This window comes from Cervus elaphus, chromosome 5, assembly GCF_910594005.1.
Source record: "Cervus elaphus chromosome 5, mCerEla1.1, whole genome shotgun sequence".
NCBI classification, from domain to species: domain Eukaryota; kingdom Metazoa; phylum Chordata; class Mammalia; order Artiodactyla; family Cervidae; genus Cervus; species Cervus elaphus.
Window position 1 is genome coordinate 6,806,194 of NC_057819.1, and position 18,106 is coordinate 6,824,299.

Genomic DNA, 18,106 nt, shown 5'->3' on the forward strand with positions numbered 1-18,106 from the left:
TGGGGTGTCAGAGGTGGACGCGGCCGGTGTGCGGCACACCCTCCCTCCAGGCTCGGGCTCCGAGCGGTCCGCCTGCCCTCCGCGGCCCCCGGCCCGTCCCCTCCTGCCCACGGGGACGTGCCGACTTGGGCCTGCCTCTCGCCCGCACAGGTGGAGCCCCTGCTCCTGCTCAAGGCGGCCCTCATCTTGCAGACCTGCCAGCGCTCGCCCCACGTGCTCGCCGGCTGCATCCTCCACGCGGGACTGTGAGTCGCGCCCCCGCCCCCGCTCAGCCCTGACCACCCGGCCACCTCCTGATCGGGGCGGGGGCGCCGAGAGCTCTGTGTGTGGCCAGTTCCCGGCAGTCTTGTTTGGCAGCTCGAGGGTAGTTTAGATTCAATTGAGGGTCCCTGCCTGTCCCTGGGGAACTGGAAGCTGTTGTGTCCAGAGAAGAGTTAGGAGTGCACGAGGCAGCTTTGCAGAGATCCACGCAGCTCTCAGCTGGGCCACGCCTGCGAGTGGTCGGTCTCCGGCCCCCAACACCATCTGGAGAGGGGTGTGAGGCCCACAGCGCCGCCCCTCCCTGCCGCCCGGGGCCCCAGTGCACCAGCCATGGCTCCTGCTTGGGCTGGGTCCACCTCGGGCTGGCCTCACGGAGGTCTCACTGCGTCTCTTTGCCCAGTTGGAAGGCCTCCTAGAGAGCCTGGGAGCCCTCCACGCCTCCTCTGGGCCTCGAGGAGGCTCGGCCGTCCCCGCCAAACGCAGGGGAGCTGGTGCTGTGTGTCCAGCACTCTCTGATCCTGGAGGGATGTGCCCTGGAGAAGCCATCCCAGCACCTCAGGAATATTCTTGGTACAAGTCGGTCCAGGCGTTCGGACATTTAAAGCTTTGATGGGAACAGCCGGAGGGCCACCGTGAGTGCCTCCCAGCTGACACTCCCACCAGCTGTGCCCCCCAGATCCGAGCTGCCGCGGGTGCTGGGACTGTTTCGATGCCGAGTCCTGACTGTTTCTTCTCCGGTGTCCTGGTTCCTGTTTCTGACCTCCCAGGATCGTCAGCACCCAGCTCCCACCCTCCGTCACGGCCAAGGTCCTGCTTCATCGCGTGGCACGTCGGGACCAGGTAGCAAACCCCCCTCCCTGCCCCCGCCTAGCAGGGATGTGTTCCCCAGCCAGTCTGTCTTTGTGTCGGGCAAGGCTGGTGATCAGCCTTGCCCGGTGGTGGGGGCAGCTGCCGTGTCCTTCTTAGGACGCCCCATCCATCCGTGTGGTCCCCCTCAAGGGAGATCCTAGCAAAGCTGGAAGAAAGTGTTCTCTCCTGCGTGGTCGGCCTGGATGGTTGGTTTTTCTTCCATCCAGGTGGAACTGTGAGAATATGACTTCCCACAGGGTGGGCTTTATGCCAAAGAAAGCGATGTTGGATTTTTTTCAGAGAGAGACTGTAAAAGATGGCTTAGGACAACAGCGGCTTTTAAAATACTTCCATCTTATATTTACCTAATTGTTTTTATAATGAAGGAAAAGTCATAATGTGCTCATTGAGAATAAACCTGCCCACAACTGGGCCACATAGAGATAATCACCACTAGCATTTGGCACATATCCTTGGAGTTCTGTTTTCTTTTGTTTTACAAGTTGATTCTTAGTATGTGAAACTGCTTTTAAATCTGTCGTGAAGCTAGCTTTTTGTACTTGCTAAGTCAGCAGACATTTAAAAACGCACGTGCGGCTCTCTTCCGGCTCCTTCTCACTGTGGTGCAGGCATCATGAGAACACCCTTCCTGGTGAACTGTCTGATGAGGAGAGGGTGGAGGGGGTCTTTTCCTTTTTCCCCGTTGTTCAGCTTTAGGAGTCAATACTAAGGAAGTTATCCGACTGCTGGAAAAGGTTTATACTCAAAACTCTGGTCACAACAGGATTTATGAAAGTGAAAAATCAGGTTATCACTTAGACATCTAAGGTAGGAGCTGTGAGCTGAGGGCTGAGGGCTGCGTGGCCTGCCGTGTTTTCTTGGCCTGCTTTCCAGCCACGGCGGCAGCTTGAGTGGCTAGACAGAGACCTACAGCCGCAGAGCCCAAAACACCGACTGGCCTGCCCTTTCCAGACAGGTTGCTGGTGGTGGTCTCAAGTCGGGAAGTGATGAATTCTCCCGCACCACGGTAAACTTCCTAAGATTTTAGTCAGCCGTCGAAAATGCCCAAAGATGCTTTCATGACAGAATCTGTGAGTCCCTCTTGTGAGCAGAGAAACAGAATTTTATGTAATGTGTCCTCAAAGTATTTAAAAAATGCACAGACTTTACGGGAAAATGTGCCCCGTGTTCACAGGATTGGCTTGTGGGCGAGGGGATTCCATGCGATTTTTTTTGAAAAGAATTTTTGTCTGGAGTTAGCTTCTGTGAAGGAAACCACATCCTTTCAGAGGAGGGCGAGTCATTTTGGCTAGAAGAGCAGTTTTTGTTTTTCCTTTCACTTTGCTGGGTCCTTTTGGTGGAGACGGCCGGAAAGCTCTTTTGAGGAGACTCCCAGGTTTCTCGCCTTGGTTGTAAGTGCGGAGGTGAGCCGGCCTCGCCTCGGGTTTAGGCCGGGCCCTTTGCTGTGAGGGTCACAGGCCCCCCACGCTGTTGTCATAATGGGATCTGTGTGGGCTCCAGCCAGCGCTGTGGCGGACGTGGCCGTATTCCAGATGACTTCCCTGGAGGGCTGAGAGCAGGAACGCTCGCCGTCATTCCCCGAGAGGCCGGAGCGGAAGGCAGCCTGGTGTGCGCCTGGGTGGCGTGGCCGCCTCAGCCGGCGTGGCCCCAGCCCCGGCGGGGAGCAGGCAGCCTGGGGGGATGTGTTCCACCCGCTCTGCTGTGGGCGAGCGGCCGGGCCCAGCACCCCAGGCCTTGGCCACGTTTCAGGAGCAGATGGCAGCGCGCGGTCCCGATGGGTAGGTCGGGGGAGCAGGCGGTGCCCCGCCCCGACTCCTGTCTGTCTGTTTTCAGAGGAAACCCGCAGGAGGGGATGCCCTGCAGGAGTGTGGTGAGTAGTCGGGTGTCCTGTCACGTCTGGGAAACGGCCCTGTAAGCGGCCTGGCCCCGTCCAAGTCACGTGGAAGGCCGAGCCGTCCCATACGGTTATCCCGTCGGCTCGTGAGATCAGGGAAATAAATAACAGCACTGCCAGGGCAAAGGTACTCTCAAAATCCCAGTTGCAAAGCCTCCAATTTTAGGCACAGCTTTTAAATCCCCCCCTTTCAGATCCTTCTCAACCCTCAGCACCAGGAAGCTGCTCAGATGAGTTCCAAAAGGTGACGATGGGGACAGGGTGACGGCAGGGCCACTGCCAGGAAGAGCCTTGGCAGCCGAGGGGGGTTTAATTTGAAGCCCAAGTTCAGGCAGACCCCTGTGGTCAGTTAGCAGCGCTTTTGATCCAGGTTCTGTCTTTAGTGCCGGTCAGTTTTCTTCTACCAAACGTCCCTCTGGGAGCAGAGTGGCCCACGTGGGCTTTTCCTGCTGATGGCAGAAACCATAGTTGCAGCTTTGTGGCTTCTGTTCTGGGGGCCGGAGCCCAGAGCTGCTCCCTGGGCCGGCCTGCGGGCTGGAGGCATCGCCCCAGGAACACTTCCTGCCCCCCTCCCCGTCTTCTCTGGCCCAGAGAGGGCCCTGGCCACGTTGCTCTGCACTTCTAGGAGCGGCGCTCCCTCCCAACGTCCAGATCACACCTGTTTTCCTGACTGAAGAGGAAGCCGCCAGTCTCCGCGAGTTCCCCCGGGAACCCCCGGCCAGGTAAGGGGGCTCACAGAGGCTCCTCTGAACTCACGTGTCGGGCACTCCCTCCCATGGGCTCATCCAGAAGCCCCGTGCATCCCATCCTCCCATGATTCCCTCTTCTCCATGCTCTGCCCTGGCCGGGGCGGGGGGCATGGAGAACTGGACCTTCAGCAGAGATGAGGGGCATCTGGCAGAATGAGACGAGCATAGGTTTCAGATCTGAGATCCGTGGCATACCTGCTGTGTGGCCATGAGCAAGTCCATTCCCTGCCCGAGCCTCAGTTTTTCCATCTGTAAAATGGATCCAATAATGTCTGCGTCTCGGGTTCATCATGAAAGGTGGAGACAGCATATGTGTAGCACCCCATATAGGACCGGACTCGCAGTTCACCCCCAGACGTGGGTGCCTCTGATTCAGGGGGCTCTGCCACTTCCAGTAGGTGATCCTGGTGTCACCACGTGACACCACATGGTGCCAATGCCCATTATTTTTAGGGAAGCGCTGCTTCAGTCTCCCCCGGGGCAGGGCCCTTGCCCACCCTCAGTCACCTGTCCTTCCTCAACAGCACTCCAGCGTCTTCAGCCAGACTCCAGGAGCCCTCAGCTGCCCCGAAAGAAAACGCCCCCAGACACGTGGGATCCAAGGCTCAGACCTCGACAACCACACCTGAACCTCTGTCTCCTGACGCCGCCTGGGCAGATGGCAGCAGGGAGAACGGACACTGGTCTGACCCTGACCTGGCGAGCACGCTGCCCACAACGCTGCACCGCACTGCCGCGGGCAAGGGTTTGGGTTTGTTCGGGGGGAACGGGGACCTGGACTTGTCTGAAATCCACATCCCAGAAACTCAGAAAACAGAAGCATCCCTGAGCCACCCTGCTGCAGACGGCAGGGGTCCTGGTTGCGAGGAATCTGTCCACGACCCCGGCAGTCCCGGAGCCAAGCCGCCCGGGTCCCTGCCCCTGGGCTGCCTCCCCGCCTCTGCTCCTGAGGCGGTCCCCCAGAATGGAGCCCTCACGCAGCCCGCAGACCTTCCTGGCGACCTGGAAGACCCCGGCAGGACGAGCGGGCCTGGGCGGGCACCTTGCTTGGTTTTGAGGCAGAGGCATACCAAGCTGCCCCTGGAGGAACACGGCGAGGAGCAACGCGGCAGTGGGGCTCCCGAGGGCCGCTTGACCCTCGGCCCGGACTCAGCAGACCCCTCAGACGAAGGCCCCTCTGCAGACAGAAGTGCATCCAGGGTGAGCCTGGCCTCCCATGAGGGGCTCGTGCGGATGAACCTCTACACGCACAGCATTAAGGGCCTGGTGCTGTCGCTGCTGGCCGAGGAGCCGCTGCTGGGGGACCGCGCGGCCGTGGAGGAGGTGGTGAGTGGGCAGCAGGGTGGGGGTCCGGGGCAGGGAGGGGCTCAGCCGTCAGCTGCACGGCCCGGTGCCGACGTCCTTGTTTATACTGTGGGGTGCGGGGGGTGCCCACCTCCGTTTGTGGGCGGTGAGCGTCCAGTGCCGAGCACAGAGCCAAGTGCAAAGGTGGCCACCAGGGCTACCCTCTCCAGCGTCCCCACTTTCTCGGGGCCTCTGGTTCATAGTGAGCCGGGAGGGTGCTGGGCAGTGACCACACACAGCCTCGCCCCCACCCAGCAGCCCTCATCCCTGTGTGGATGGAGTCTGCGCGTGTCTCTGCCGGGGTTGGGGTTCTCTGCGAGTCCAAATTCCCGTCCATCTGAAGCTCACTCCTAGGAGCCTGGACCCTCTGAAATGCTGACTGGCTCCAGAAGGCGCCGCTCAAACCCTCGCAGCTCCCCCCCACGCCTAGAGGCTCACTGACCTCCGGGCTGGGGTCCACACTGGATCCAGTTGCCATAGTAACGGCCTTGCTTTAGTTGCCAGGGAAGCAGCAGTTGAGGCTGCTGCAGGGCGAACGGCATCCTGGGGCTCGCAGTGTTTCTGTCCTTCAATCTGTATTATGCTCAGCCCATCGTATTAGCATGCCGGACCTGTGACCCTCCGTAAAGGAGCTGGTCCCTCTTGGCGCGCAGTGGAGGAGGGAAGGCGGGTCCCCGCATAGAGCCCTCTCCACCTGCCTGGCTCCTCTCCCCTTTCCCCAGGCCCCAGGTCACCCTCTCCACCTCCGTCCCCCTGCCTCATTATAACAGCGGGGACCATGGATGCAGCTCTACATGTCCATCCCTACCCCTCCCCCCACGCCTCAGTCTCATGGTCTGTTCGGCTTTGAGCCCAGCTCAGACGAGGCCCCCCAAGATAAAAAGAAAAACCAACACAGGCTGCTCAGAGAGGAGGAGGTAAATTAGGGTGCATGCTGCATTTGCTGTATGTAAATAATTTACATCTGCTACTTCCACCAAGCCTTGAATAGCGCTGGGGGCCGACATGGTGACGCCCATCTCACCCTGAAGTAGCCATGGAGACCTAGCTAATGCACAGGGCAGGTCCACACCTCCTGCTGTTTCCCGGCCCCCACCCCGACCCCTCTGTCCCCCGTGGAGCTGACGGTGGCCCAGCAGGTGGGAAGGTGAAGGACTGAAGGCCCTGCCTTCCATGGCCCTTTATACGTGGACGTGGCACTTGGTCTGTCATGGCCCATACTGGTGTCAGGACAGCGACCTCCCTGGGCTTTCACAGACAGGAGGGTTTAGGGTTGGGGAGAAGAGAGAACGCAGCTTTACAGAAAAGGAAAATCAGTCTTTGCTAAAAAGAGCAGAGCATAATGGACTTTGATCAGCTTGCCGGTTTGAGAGTGGAGTTGGCTGATCAGACCCGGAGGCCGTCTCCTTTATAACTGGCAGAGAGCTTTCACTGCCTTTCCGTCCGGGATCAGCACACAAAACAGTTGACTTGATTTCCCCTCGGACTTCTGCGGCTGTCCGAAAAGCCACCCCCACCCCCACCCCCCTCCCCCAGCCTGGTGCAGGAAAGCTCGGACCTGACCATGAGCGCAGTCCCCCCGGGAAGGACACGTTGCCACGGCTCCCTGTGTTGTTCCGCCGTCCCGTGTTTGCTTGGACCAGCTGCCACCGTTTCTGCTTGCTGAGGGTGGGGGCAGGGCGCTGGGTGCCGGGGGTGAGCGGGGAGCAGCCAGGGAGAGGTCCCCCCGCTTCAGAAGGAGCAGAGTCGGCTCCCACCACCAGGGGGCAGCAGAGAGCCACTGCCGGCTCCCCGCTCAGAACCCCGAGGTCGTCATCTCAGTGCCCTTCGGCCACAGTGATGGGGTCAGTTGTTCACTCTACAGCAGGGCGCGGAGCTGTGCGCACAGCGGCCGAGGCCCGAGGTCAGTGTTGGCAGAGACTGGAAAAGGGCCCCTCTTCCCTGAACCTCGTGCTTCTGAGCACATGGGTGTCCCCGCAGCGACTCTTGTGCATGTTTGGGGGCGCACTGACAGTGATTCACTGGCTTTCCTGTGGACTAAAAGGCAGGGGTCCAGGCACAGCCTCAGCTCCGTGGCCCCTAGCGTGTTGTGCCAGTCTCGTATGTGGTCGCGCGTCTCAGGGGTTGGCAAACTCTATTGTGAAGGGATACACAGCAGACGTTTTCGGCTTTGTGCAGCTCTTCCCCTCTGCTGTTACAATACAAAAACAACCATAAACAGTATGTAAACTGGGGCTGTGTTCCAGCACATTGTTTATGGACACAAAAAATCGGAACTTCATGTAATTTCACATCGTTATATTCTTTTGACTTTTCTTTTTTTCCCCTAACCATATAAAAATATAAAAACCAATCTCAGTTCTCAGGCTATAAAAATGGTCCATGGGGAAAAAAAAAAAAAAAAGGTCCATGGGCCGTGTTTGCCAACCCCTAGTCCAAGCAGAAGACGCTGCCTGTCCTCCTGGACACTGCCTGTCATATGCGCCAGTGACTAACTCACAGCCTGCAGCTGACGATTCCTAGTTCACGCTCTCGGTCCAGTCCCCAGGTGGCTGTTGACCGGGCACCTCCTGGGAGCCAGGCTGGCTGCTGGGCCCTGGGGACGCCACGTAAACCTTGTAGCCAAACCTAATGCCTGAGTATCGTTTCTGCAGCATGGGCCGGAAATGCTAATTTAAGGCCAGGACGTTCCCCAAGATAACACCTGAGCTTTATGACATTCACCTCGGAACATTCTCTCAGCATCGCTGTACCTTTTTACATGCGCTTAGTTTTTTACACGGCTGTTGTGAAATAAGTCAATCTACAGACAAGTCTTGTTAGTCCAGGGACTGGTGCTCATGGAAGAGATACCGCTTCTTCAAGGACGATGATTTTTATATTGTTGACTTCAGGAAAACTCCTCCCTCCGGGGAGCACTTTAGAATAGACAGCGTGTACATATATTATTTGACCTCCACCACTCAGCAATGATACTCCTATTTCGCGGATGAAGAGAACAAGGTGCAGAAACCCCTGTAACTGGCCCTGGTGGTCTGGCTAGGATGAGGCTGGGCCATGGGGGTCATTTACCTGGGCGCTAGCCGCTGCCGCCTCCTGACTTCGGTGGCCCCCGGGGCAGGCCCATGAGGCCCCGTTTCAGGCTGAGTCCATTGGGCATGACATCCCTGCTTGATGGGCCCCAAACAGAGCTCAGCCGTTGGTCGTTGGAAAATGTCGTTGTAGGAAAACAGATTGAAGAATGAATTTCATGCTGTATCGTTAGGCTGCAAAACTAGCGTCAGTCGTTGCTTACAGTCTGACCTCCATCTTTAGCTTATAAACAACGACTCATACGAAACGGGACAGTCCTGTGTTCCCACGGCACCTGCACGTGACATCCCCCAGGAGGCGATGGACCATAGAGGGGCCTGGGCCTCAGCTCCCACTGGCCTTCCTCAGCCGGGTCCTCCCCTGGGCCAGCGAGCGGAGAGCATCGCGCCCGCGGCCCTGGGTCCGCTCGGGTTCCGGGAGGGAGGAGGCCGCGCCGCACACGCGGATGACGTCATGACGTCTCGGTCCAGCTGAGACGTGCGGGGTGGGGACGCGGCGGCTGCGTGGTGAGGAGGGGGCGGGCCGCCTGCCAGCAGCTCTGCCTGGGTGCTGGGACTCTGGGCCGTTTTTCTTGGCTTTTTTTCCTTTTTTCCCCTTCTTTTACTTTTCCGCTTCCCTCTATGTTCTCATTTTTCTACAAGTTTGAAGAGGTTTCTCTCTCTGGTGGCTCAGACGGTAAACAATCTGCCTGCAATGTTGGAGATCTGGGTTCCGTCCCTGGGTCAGGGCGATCCCCTGGAGAAGGGAATGGCAACCCACTCCAGTATTCCTGCCTGGAAGATTCCATGGACAGAGGAGCCTGGCAGGCTACAGTCCACGGGGTCGCAGAGAGTCAGACATGACTGAGCAATGAACGCTTTTAAGAGGTTTAGGACCTCAGGGCAGAAGTCGGGACCTCTCCAAACACGGGTGTTAGCTCCCGTGGGGCGGCCGGGCAGCTCTCCCCGCGTGGCCTGCTGAGTGGCGGCGGCCTGTCCCCTCCCGCCCCGCAGTACCACGGCAGCCTGGCGTCCCTCAATGGGCTGGAGGTGCACCTGAGCGAGACTCTACCCCGGGAGCAGGCGGCCCCCGCGGCCAGAACCTACAACTTCGCACACTACGACCGCGTCCAGAACGTGCTGGCGGGTAAGGGGCGCCTCCGAGAGGTGGGTGGGGGGTCAGAACCCGGGCCCAGCACCCTGGTGGGTGGGTGGGTGGGGGTGCCCCGTGGTCAGAATGCTCTTTCCGTCTCGGAGCCCAGCTCCCACCAGGTTTAAATGCTCTCGGCAAACTGTTCCCGGCTGGTCTCTTTCTGGCCCTTTCTCCATCATTTTGAGAGAAGCACCCGCGTCCAGACTATCTGTGACGTGTCGCCTCCCAACTTGGACGTCTGTGTGCCGAGACGAATGTTGCCTGCCATCAGGGGCGGCAGGAGGGCCCAGCACTCTGACCTCCGTCCCCGCTGCCGCTGGGCACCTGCACTCCTGCCTGGGGGGCCTCACTTCACCCCAGTTCTTGGTGGTTCTAGGTTTGGGGGTGCTGTGGGGGCGGCGCTCTGCCATGCACGATGACTTCCGTGTCCTCTTCTGGCAGCCAACCTGCCGCAGGTGAACACAGTGCAGGACCGCCGCTTCCTCCAGGCCGTCAGCCTGATGCATTCCGACTTTGCCCGGCTGCCCACGCTGTACGAGGTGACCGTCAGGTGAGCGTCCCCAGGCCGCTCCCAGCGCTGCACCCGGGGTACCTGGCAGAGCCTCAGTCACAGCCAGATGAAGACCAGTGCGCGGACCGGCCCGGGCCTCCCCTGACCCGCTCTGCGGGCTGCTGTCATCCAACCTCAGGCTTCCCTGAGTGCTGTACGTGCCGGGTCCCTTCCTGGGGCTCGGGCTGCTGCAGACACTGAGGGACAGCAGGGAGGGCACCCAAGGCCCTGCCTGTCTCAGCACTTCCATCAGTCACTGGGGCGGGAGGAGGGGCTGTCTGTCTTCCAACTGGTCAAGCCCTGCGTGCTCCTGACCACAACATCCAGATGCCCCCCACAAAGGTCTCCCAAGGGCAACGTGTCCTCCCCTCACCAGCATGTGCCCCCAGATACCCACAGTTAACAGGATGGTGTATCCCACCCCAGGTTTTCTTGGTGTTAGTTTTTGTTTTTTGCATATAAAAGGGGCTGCTGCTCAGTCGCTCAGTTGTGTCCAACTCTCTGCGACCCCCATGGACTGTAGCCACCAGGCTCCTCGGTCCATGGGATTCTCCAGGCAAGAATACTGGAGTGGGTTGCCATTTCCTTCTCCAGGGGATCTTCCCAATACAGGGATCGAACCCCCATCTCCTGCATTGGCAGGTGGATTCCTTACCGCTGAGCCACTGGGGTAGCCCATATAAAAGACAGATGATCAGTATTTTTTTATTATTTTACTGGTCTGTCTTATAAAAAAAAAAAAAAAAACTGGAGCACAGGCGCTTGCTGTTTTCTAAGTTCCTTTTTCACTTTGTTGCATGTCTTGAACACCTTCAGGCCAACAGTTCTAGACCTATTAATTAATGGCATTTACAATCTTTAACCAACTGAACTCTACTTTTTCTCTCTACATGCTTCTCTTATGAAACCAGTAGCAGAAAAGAAGGCAAGTTAGAGGGTCAGAAGGGGAGTGCCTGCTCTGTGTATATTGCATGTGTGTACTATACTATGGAGTGGGTTGGTCGAGTACATTCTTTGTAACCTCATTTCATGGACAAGTATGCAGTGGGATGAATGAGTCGCCCCGGATCAGTGGCTGAGTCAGGATTTGAGCCCAGGTGTCTCGTCTCCACAGTGCACGCCCCTCCACACATGCTTGTGGTTGGGGTGTTGGGGGGTGTGTGTGTGTGTGTGCAGTGTAGTTGAGAGGTGGGGTGTGGGGTGTGGGCTCTGAGCCTGACTGACAAGGTTCTAATGTCTATCAGCTGCCACGCATGAGTGCGGGTGTTTCTGCTGCCCAGCGCTGTCTCCAGCCAATATTTCTGTGTATCTTTCCAGAATATATGTGCCTCCTCTGGCTTTAAGTCAGAGCTGCCCATGCTGGCAACCCAGACCCACCCCCGACCTGTGGACCTGCAGTGTCTCACCTTCCTCGGAGCTGAGACTTTTCATGGTGGGATACGTAGCTCATTTGAGTAACAGTAATAGAAACAGCAGCCTCCATTTCTTAACCATCTCACCACGGGCTAAGCGATTTGTACCCATCTCTACTCATTTACCCCTGAAGTCTCAGTGAGGGAATTGACTGCTGTCATGTCCATGCTTCTGATGAGACAGCTGAGACTCCCACAGCCAGAAGGCTCGGGGCCAGGGTGAGCACCAGGTTGTGCGGGGCCTCCAGAGCTGTGCTTGGAGCCCCGAGGCGCCCCTTCTCTGTGGCCCCAGCGACTGGGCCCGGGCTCGTCCTGCTGGGCCAGTGACCTCGCGGGGTCTCTGGGGTCTGAGGTCTGCCGGGTGGCGGACTGTGATCTCCTTTCTCCCCTTCACCAGGAACGCCTCTACGGCTGTATACGCCTGCTGCAACCCCATTCACGAAACCTACTTCCAGCAGCTGGCCACGGCGGCACGGAGCTCTGGCTTCCCAAACCCGCAGGACGGCGCCTTCAGCCTCCCGGGCAAAGCCAAGCAGAAGCTGCTGAAGCATGGGGTGAACCTGCTCTGAACCGTAGGTCGCTCCTGACCCCTGTGGATGACTCTCAAATCAAACCCCAGCAAAGGAAGCGCTGCCTTGTTAAGTGGAAAAGCCCCTCTGTTTTACTTTCCCTGGAATAGTCCTCTTTTTCAGGACTGCAGTATTTGAGTGTTTGTTACTCCTTCTGCGGATCAGGGCTGGAGGGGGTCGATCCTCGGGTCAGCAGACCTAGAGCTCGTGGTAAAGAACTTGATGGTGTGGGTGGCGGGGGGGTCAGGGTGGGGCCATGGCTCCTTCCAGCCCAGGGGCCCGGGGTCAGTGATCCCCCCTCATCACATGGAGCCCGGGGTGTCTGACAGTCCCTGGGTCTACTCCACCCCGGCCTTGACTAGTACAGAGACTGAGGCTGGTGTTTCTTCTAGAACCCCGCTGTCCCTGGTCTAGAGTGCATGTCCCACACTGTCTGCAGGGGGTGGGTCCGAGGTGACTGCAGAGCCAGGAGATGGATCTATCTGCAAGCAGACCGCGTGCCCACTTCTCAGGCTGTCTTCACCACGGTCCTCCTAGGGGGTCAGTGCACAAGAAGCGGTTGGGGATGCTGAGACTGCCTTGTCTGGATCTTCTGGATCACCCGCTGTGGGAAGGGGGCGATCTGGATGACCTGGAAGGGAGCCTGGGGTGCCGGGACCCGGAGGTGGGTGATGACCAGCCAGGCCGGCCCCTTGGCTGGAAGTGGGAGGTGCTGCTGGTTGCCCTGAGTGAGAGTCCCAAACAGGAGTTTCTAAAAGGTCTTGGAGAAGAAGCAGAGCTGCTTTTTGGGGAGTGGGGTTGCTGCATGAGAAGGGACAGCATTCTGCTCTGGCTGTTGCCAGGGTAGGACTGAGAACATCGGTTCGGTGACGTTACAGTCCGACGTTCTATGATGGTACGATGAGAGTCACAGAATGAAAATACTGACCAAAATCCTAACCAAATCTTTACCGGAAGTACCTGAGACTCCATGTGAAAACTGCAGTGTAACTGCACGCCAGTGAGCCAATATCTCCTGTTTATGACATGGTGTCTTTTTCTTGAAACAAGTTGCTAAGGGCTGAAAATAAAGTAACCAGAAATGCTACTGACTTCTGAGTACTGAGTTCTGATGGAGATACCTACGTATAGATGTACACACCTGTGTGTACTCTGCGTGGTCACCGTTCTCTCTGCCCTGCCCGATCCAGCCAGGCTAGGAAGGAAGGGCGCATGTCAGCGCGGTCTGTGTGCGAGGGTCGGGGGCGGACAGCACCAGCTTCAGCGAGGCTCCACCGCACACCAGGCCTGCGGCCCCCTTTCTGTCATGTCTCTGGCGTCTCTCTTGCCCCTGGCTGGCCTAAGAGGGTGAGCTTCCCGGATGAAGGAGGGCCATAGCTTGAGCTAAGGAAATGCACGTTGTCCTACTTCTCTGCCGGACGGTCCGAGGAAAACCCCTTCCAGGACCCAGGCCAGGCTCTGCAGGCACCTTCCCGTGACTGACTGACAGACACGGAACCCGTTCCCTTCCTGTCCTGCGGCATTTCTAAGCAGCCAGACTTGCCGCTGATGCTCTAGAGTTGTGAGATCGCCAAGTCCTGAGGTTGACGAAAATCTGACCTGTTACATGCTGGTGCAGGGACAGAACTCGGAGTTCCCGAGCCTGTGTTCACATCCCCCGCCCTCAGTAGCTCGGCTGAGCGCCTGGCTTCGAGGACACTTCCACACGAGACCTGCTTCACAAGACAGCCTCCCGCCTGTTCTGGGCCCTTTCCTAGGCGTCAGGCTACTGGCAGATCGTCGTCTTTGCTTTGCTTCCAGAAACCTCTCTTCCCATCTCATTTCCCAGGGCTGCTGTTGGGCTGAAAACACATAAAACACAGAATCCTGGTTCCGAGAGTCTGCACTCGAGGCAGCCCTGTGCCTCCCTCTGAGCAGAGTCACCACGTCACAGGAAGAGCGTGAGGTCCACATAGCAAGCAAGGTGTGAGAGCAGGCCCACAGGGACTTGCCTGGTGGTCAGTGGGTTAAGCATCTGCCTTGCAGTGGAGGGGTACACAGGTTCGATCCCTGGTCGGGGAGCTAAGACCCCACACGCCGCAGAGCAACAGCCCGTGAGACACAGCGTGAGTTCCACACACAGCAACAAGAGATCTCGCAGGCCGCAACCAAGACCTGACGCAGCCAAGTAAGTGTCTTAGGAAGTCCACAATTTCTCTGCTACAATTTCAGGACCTGACTCTCACCCTTGAGTGAGGGCTAGACGGAGTGCTTCATTTTTAATGGCCAGAATGTGGCCAGGATGCCAGTGTGACTTCTGAGGGTAGGTCACGAAGCATCGCAGCTGCCGCCTCTCTCTCAGTTCACCTGTCGTGGGGAGAAGCTGACACGTGGGCAGCCGTGGGGAGACGTCCCCGGGGTGGGATCTCCTGCCCGTCTCAGTGAGCTTCTTGGAAGCAGGCCGCCTGGCCCAGTGGCCTCCACCGGACAACAGTGGGCCCTGACTGTCCTCATCTGATTCGGCCCTGCGAGAAACAGCCAGAGCCATCGAGCCAATCCACTTCAGAATCCTTAGCCCTCAGGAAGCGTGGGGGATGATAAATGTGTGTTGTTTTAAGCCGCTCTTGGGGTCATTCGTCACAGCAATAGATGGTACATACACGCGTGAGCCCACATCTCACCCGCCCACCAGGCTCCTCACAGGCTTGGACCCTTCGGCCAAATGCCCGACAGTCTCTCCCAGATCCCAGCCCTGTCCTTTCCACCTAGAAGACCTACTCCACACGATGAAGGCAGAAACAGAGCGCTCCCCCTCTTCCTGCTTGTTCCTGCTAGAGCAGGCCCGCAGCGGACAAGTGGCCGAGGCGCTAGGCGAAGGAGAGCCTTGAAGCAGGGCAGTGCCTTGATTTGCTCCTCGCCGGAAACTTCCCTGGCTCCCGGATGGGTGAGAAGCACAGCAGGAGTGGAAAACCCCCCCAGAGGCTGTGGGTGTCCAGGTGGGAGGGCTTGGAGGGGGGAGGAGGTTGGTTTGTGGCCCGGAGCAGCAGGGCGACAGATGACGGAGGGAAACGGGCAGATTCAAGGACGACCTAGCTCCCCTCCTCTGCCTGCACTTGGGGCAGGTAGAAGGATGCCCCTGCTGTATGTGGGGCATGGTCTCCAGAGGGGAGAAGCCCTGAGGGAGAGGGAGATCCCGGCTCCGAAGGAGTCCCCGGGACAAGCAGGGAACAGACGGCTGGTGCTCTCAAGCCGAGCACAACGCTGGCGTCCGTTCACCCCCCTCCCGCCACACACACCCACACCCCCGCACCCCTTCACTGCAGACCTGTTCTGGGAAAAGAGCAGCAGGTGGGGAAGCCCCTGTCCCCGACCCTGGGGAGGGCAGGATGTTAGATCCACACCTGTCACCCTGGCTCAGAAAACAAAGACACGCTGGATCTTTTCTCAACAGGGCCACTGAATCTGGGGAGCTTAAGGTGAAGATTCTCAGGGCTTCAAGCTAAAGAAGGACACTTCCTCTCTGTTTATTTTAAATGTCTGAACCACCTGGAACCCAGCTGCAGCTCTCCAGGGAACAAAACCCAGAGAGTCTTTTGAATCCTGTCAAGAGCCCAGAAGAGGCATTTCACGACTGCAGAGTGTGCTCGGGTCGGCTGAGTGCCAGCCCTCCCCTGCTCTGCCCTCCCCTCCCTGGGCCGAGTGCTCCCAGGGAAGGCAAGGGGCAGGGGAGAGTGAGCCTGGCCGTCTCCCGATCCCCTCTCCTGCACGTGCTTAGAGTTGGTCCCTGCTCTCCCACCAGCCCCAACCGGTTCCTGCGGCAGGAGGCACACGCGGCTTTGGATTCAGAGACCAGGGTTCAAATCTTCTGGTTCTACAACTTCGTGCTCTGGAAACTGGTTAATGTAATTCTCTGAACCTCAGCGTCTTCTTTTAAATGGAGAGGAGAGGCGATGTATGTGAAAGTGAGGCAGGTCGTGGGCTGCAGAAAGTGGGGCTCAATATGCGTCCTCAGAAGGCAAACGCTCTCCCCAGCGGGGTACCTCTGTCTGGAGAGGGAGGCCTGAATGCACGACGGAGTTCAAAGCCTGGGGATGCTGAGCCGCGAGCGCGGACTCCTGGCTTCCACGTCTGGCTCGTCCACTAGCCGGCACTGCAACCTCACCCGTGTGTCCTGCCCTCAGACCCTACGTTTTCCCGTGTTGAGTGTGTAGCTGTCCCAGCTCCCCCTGGCAGGGCTCCAAGTATTACGGGATAATAACACATGTGACAGACTCTCCCAGAAGGTACGTGCCGTCTGTACTCGATGACGAAACGCACTCACCTGGCATCCAGGGTGGCGGGAGTGGGCACTATGGGGAAGAGTGGGTGATCTGAAGTTAGGACCACTGTGTGCACCTGGGGAGGAGGCAGAGTCCGTCAGTCTCTGCGTGTGTTGCCTCCTGCCACCCAAAGCTGCACTCTGATGGAGTATTTTCGCTGCCATCTGTCAGCAGCTCTAAAATACAGGGCCTCATTCTGTCCTGTCCCCGGTGTTTACATCTGGTTAGTAAGAGTCAAGCGGGAACAAACATGTCATGGGTAGGCGAGGCGGCTGGCAGCAGGGCGTGATAAATCCTTAAACACGGCACTCTGCACTGAGCCTTCGCTTCTCAGGCTTACATTTTGAAAACATGCAGGGAGCGCTTCCCACCCACCCAACAACTTGCCATCATACTATCGTCCTCAAACCTCACTTTATCACTTTAATCCTAGGCCAGAGAGCATCAGGCACAAAGTGGATCTGGACATCTGGGAGCAACAGACAGAAACCACAACTTGGACATGAGTTAAAAGAGCATTTATTGGCTCATGTGATGGAAAAGTCCAAGGGTAGGGCTGCTTCCAGGCAAAGGGTAGGGCTATCTTCACAGGATGAGACCTGCTCTCCTCTGTGGGTTTCATGCTCAGATTTTCTTCACACTGGATTCCCCACTCCCACCCCATCAACAGTAGCCTCTCTTTCTCAATGGTTCCAGGAAAGAACTGGGGTCCTGTGCCCAGCCCTGACCCAATCCCTGAGGACCTAGGAGTCTGGAAGGCTGATTGGTCAGATGTGGGTCATGTGCTCAGCCCTGACCCAATCGCTGAGGACCCACGAGTCTGGAAGGCTCTGATTGGTCAGATGTGGGTCATGTGCCCAGCCTTGACCCAATCCTAAGTACCCAGGGGTCTGGAAGGCTCTGATTGGTCAGGAATGGGTTATATGCCCAGTCCTGCAGCTGGGGTTGGGGCAGGTCCTGGAAACCCAAGGACTGAGAATGGGAGTGCTATGCTCTTACAAGAGGCTGCTCAAAGTATCGTTGGAGGGTGTTAGAAGCAGTGACTGCCCCCTAGAGACCAATGTTTGGAGGCCTGACCAGCATCACAGGGACACAGCTCAGCCCTGGGCCTCCAGCTGGCTCGTTTCAAAGGCCTCCTCATCTCTGCTACTCAGGACATCGACCCTCAGCCCCAGCTACACAGGAGATTCAGCCCAGGAAATGAGCTGAAACAAAGAACTGGAATGCCTTGGGGTGGGGGGTGGGGGGTAGGTACCAGTTATTTCTCAGCAGCCCCCCAGCTGACCATACAGTGCAAAATCCAGAACCAGTGTGTGAGGACTACCCTCCCCCTGCCCCGCCACACACTGCAGGGCACTTGATGTCACCAAGGGAGGCTCAGAACCCAGACAATCTAGGTGACTTTGCAGGGTGGTAAGCAGGTGCACAGAAGACCTGGGAGATGACCTTGTCACACTGAGCAACTGCTCTGGCCTAGCCAGCTGGGGCAGGCTGTCTCTGGGTGGAAGGCAGGGCTTCCCATCCGAAGTTGGGCGGGCAGGCCAGCTCCCCTCTCACCCTGGGCGTCCCTGGCCACGACGTGTAAATTACCTTAGCGATTGCCAAGCTGGCAACGCACCCTTGGCGGGGGGCGGGGGGCGAAACATCGCGGCCCAGAGCGCAAAGCGCTCTTCCCTCCACTTGCAGCGGCCACCCGGCGGCCAGGCAACTCAAGATCACCAGAGCCCTGGTTCCTCTTCTAAGGGGCAAGATTCAAAACGCAGCTGTCGAGGGTTCGGGCCCTGAGGTTAGCCACAGGCAACGTGGCGCCCCTGGTACCTCTACCACTAGCCCCGTGAGCTCCCCCAGCTCCCCCTCACCCACCCTTCTTCCTCACCTGTTTCTCCCTAACTGCTCAGAACTCCTGCGGTCTCAGAAAGGGGACCAATGTCGCTG

At 58.1% G+C, this 18,106-nt stretch overlaps 1 protein-coding gene across 7 annotated transcripts in view; it reads left to right on the forward strand.

Moving 5' to 3' along the window:
- The window catches only part of HPS4 (HPS4 biogenesis of lysosomal organelles complex 3 subunit 2), a 25,494-nt gene extending 12,530 nt beyond the window's left edge, over nt 1-12,964 (forward strand). For 6 of the 7 annotated variants that reach the window (XM_043901483.1, XM_043901487.1, XM_043901485.1 and 3 more), the window contains 9 exons: nt 151-245; nt 1,029-1,101; nt 2,965-3,001; nt 3,651-3,747; nt 4,299-5,100; nt 9,204-9,336; nt 9,784-9,892; nt 11,210-11,324; nt 11,702-12,964. In XM_043901483.1, coding sequence (XP_043757418.1) covers nt 151-245; nt 1,029-1,101; nt 2,965-3,001; nt 3,651-3,747; nt 4,299-5,100; nt 9,204-9,336; nt 9,784-9,892; nt 11,210-11,324; nt 11,702-11,983 — 1,743 coding nt within the window. In that variant the 3' untranslated portion in view covers nt 11,984-12,964. The remainder of the gene's footprint in view (nt 1-150; nt 246-1,028; nt 1,102-2,964; nt 3,002-3,650; nt 3,748-4,298; nt 5,101-9,203; nt 9,337-9,783; nt 9,893-11,209; nt 11,325-11,701) is intronic. The other variant, XM_043901488.1, reaches the window with a different exon arrangement.
- The last annotated feature ends 5,142 nt before the right edge of the window (nt 12,965-18,106 follow it).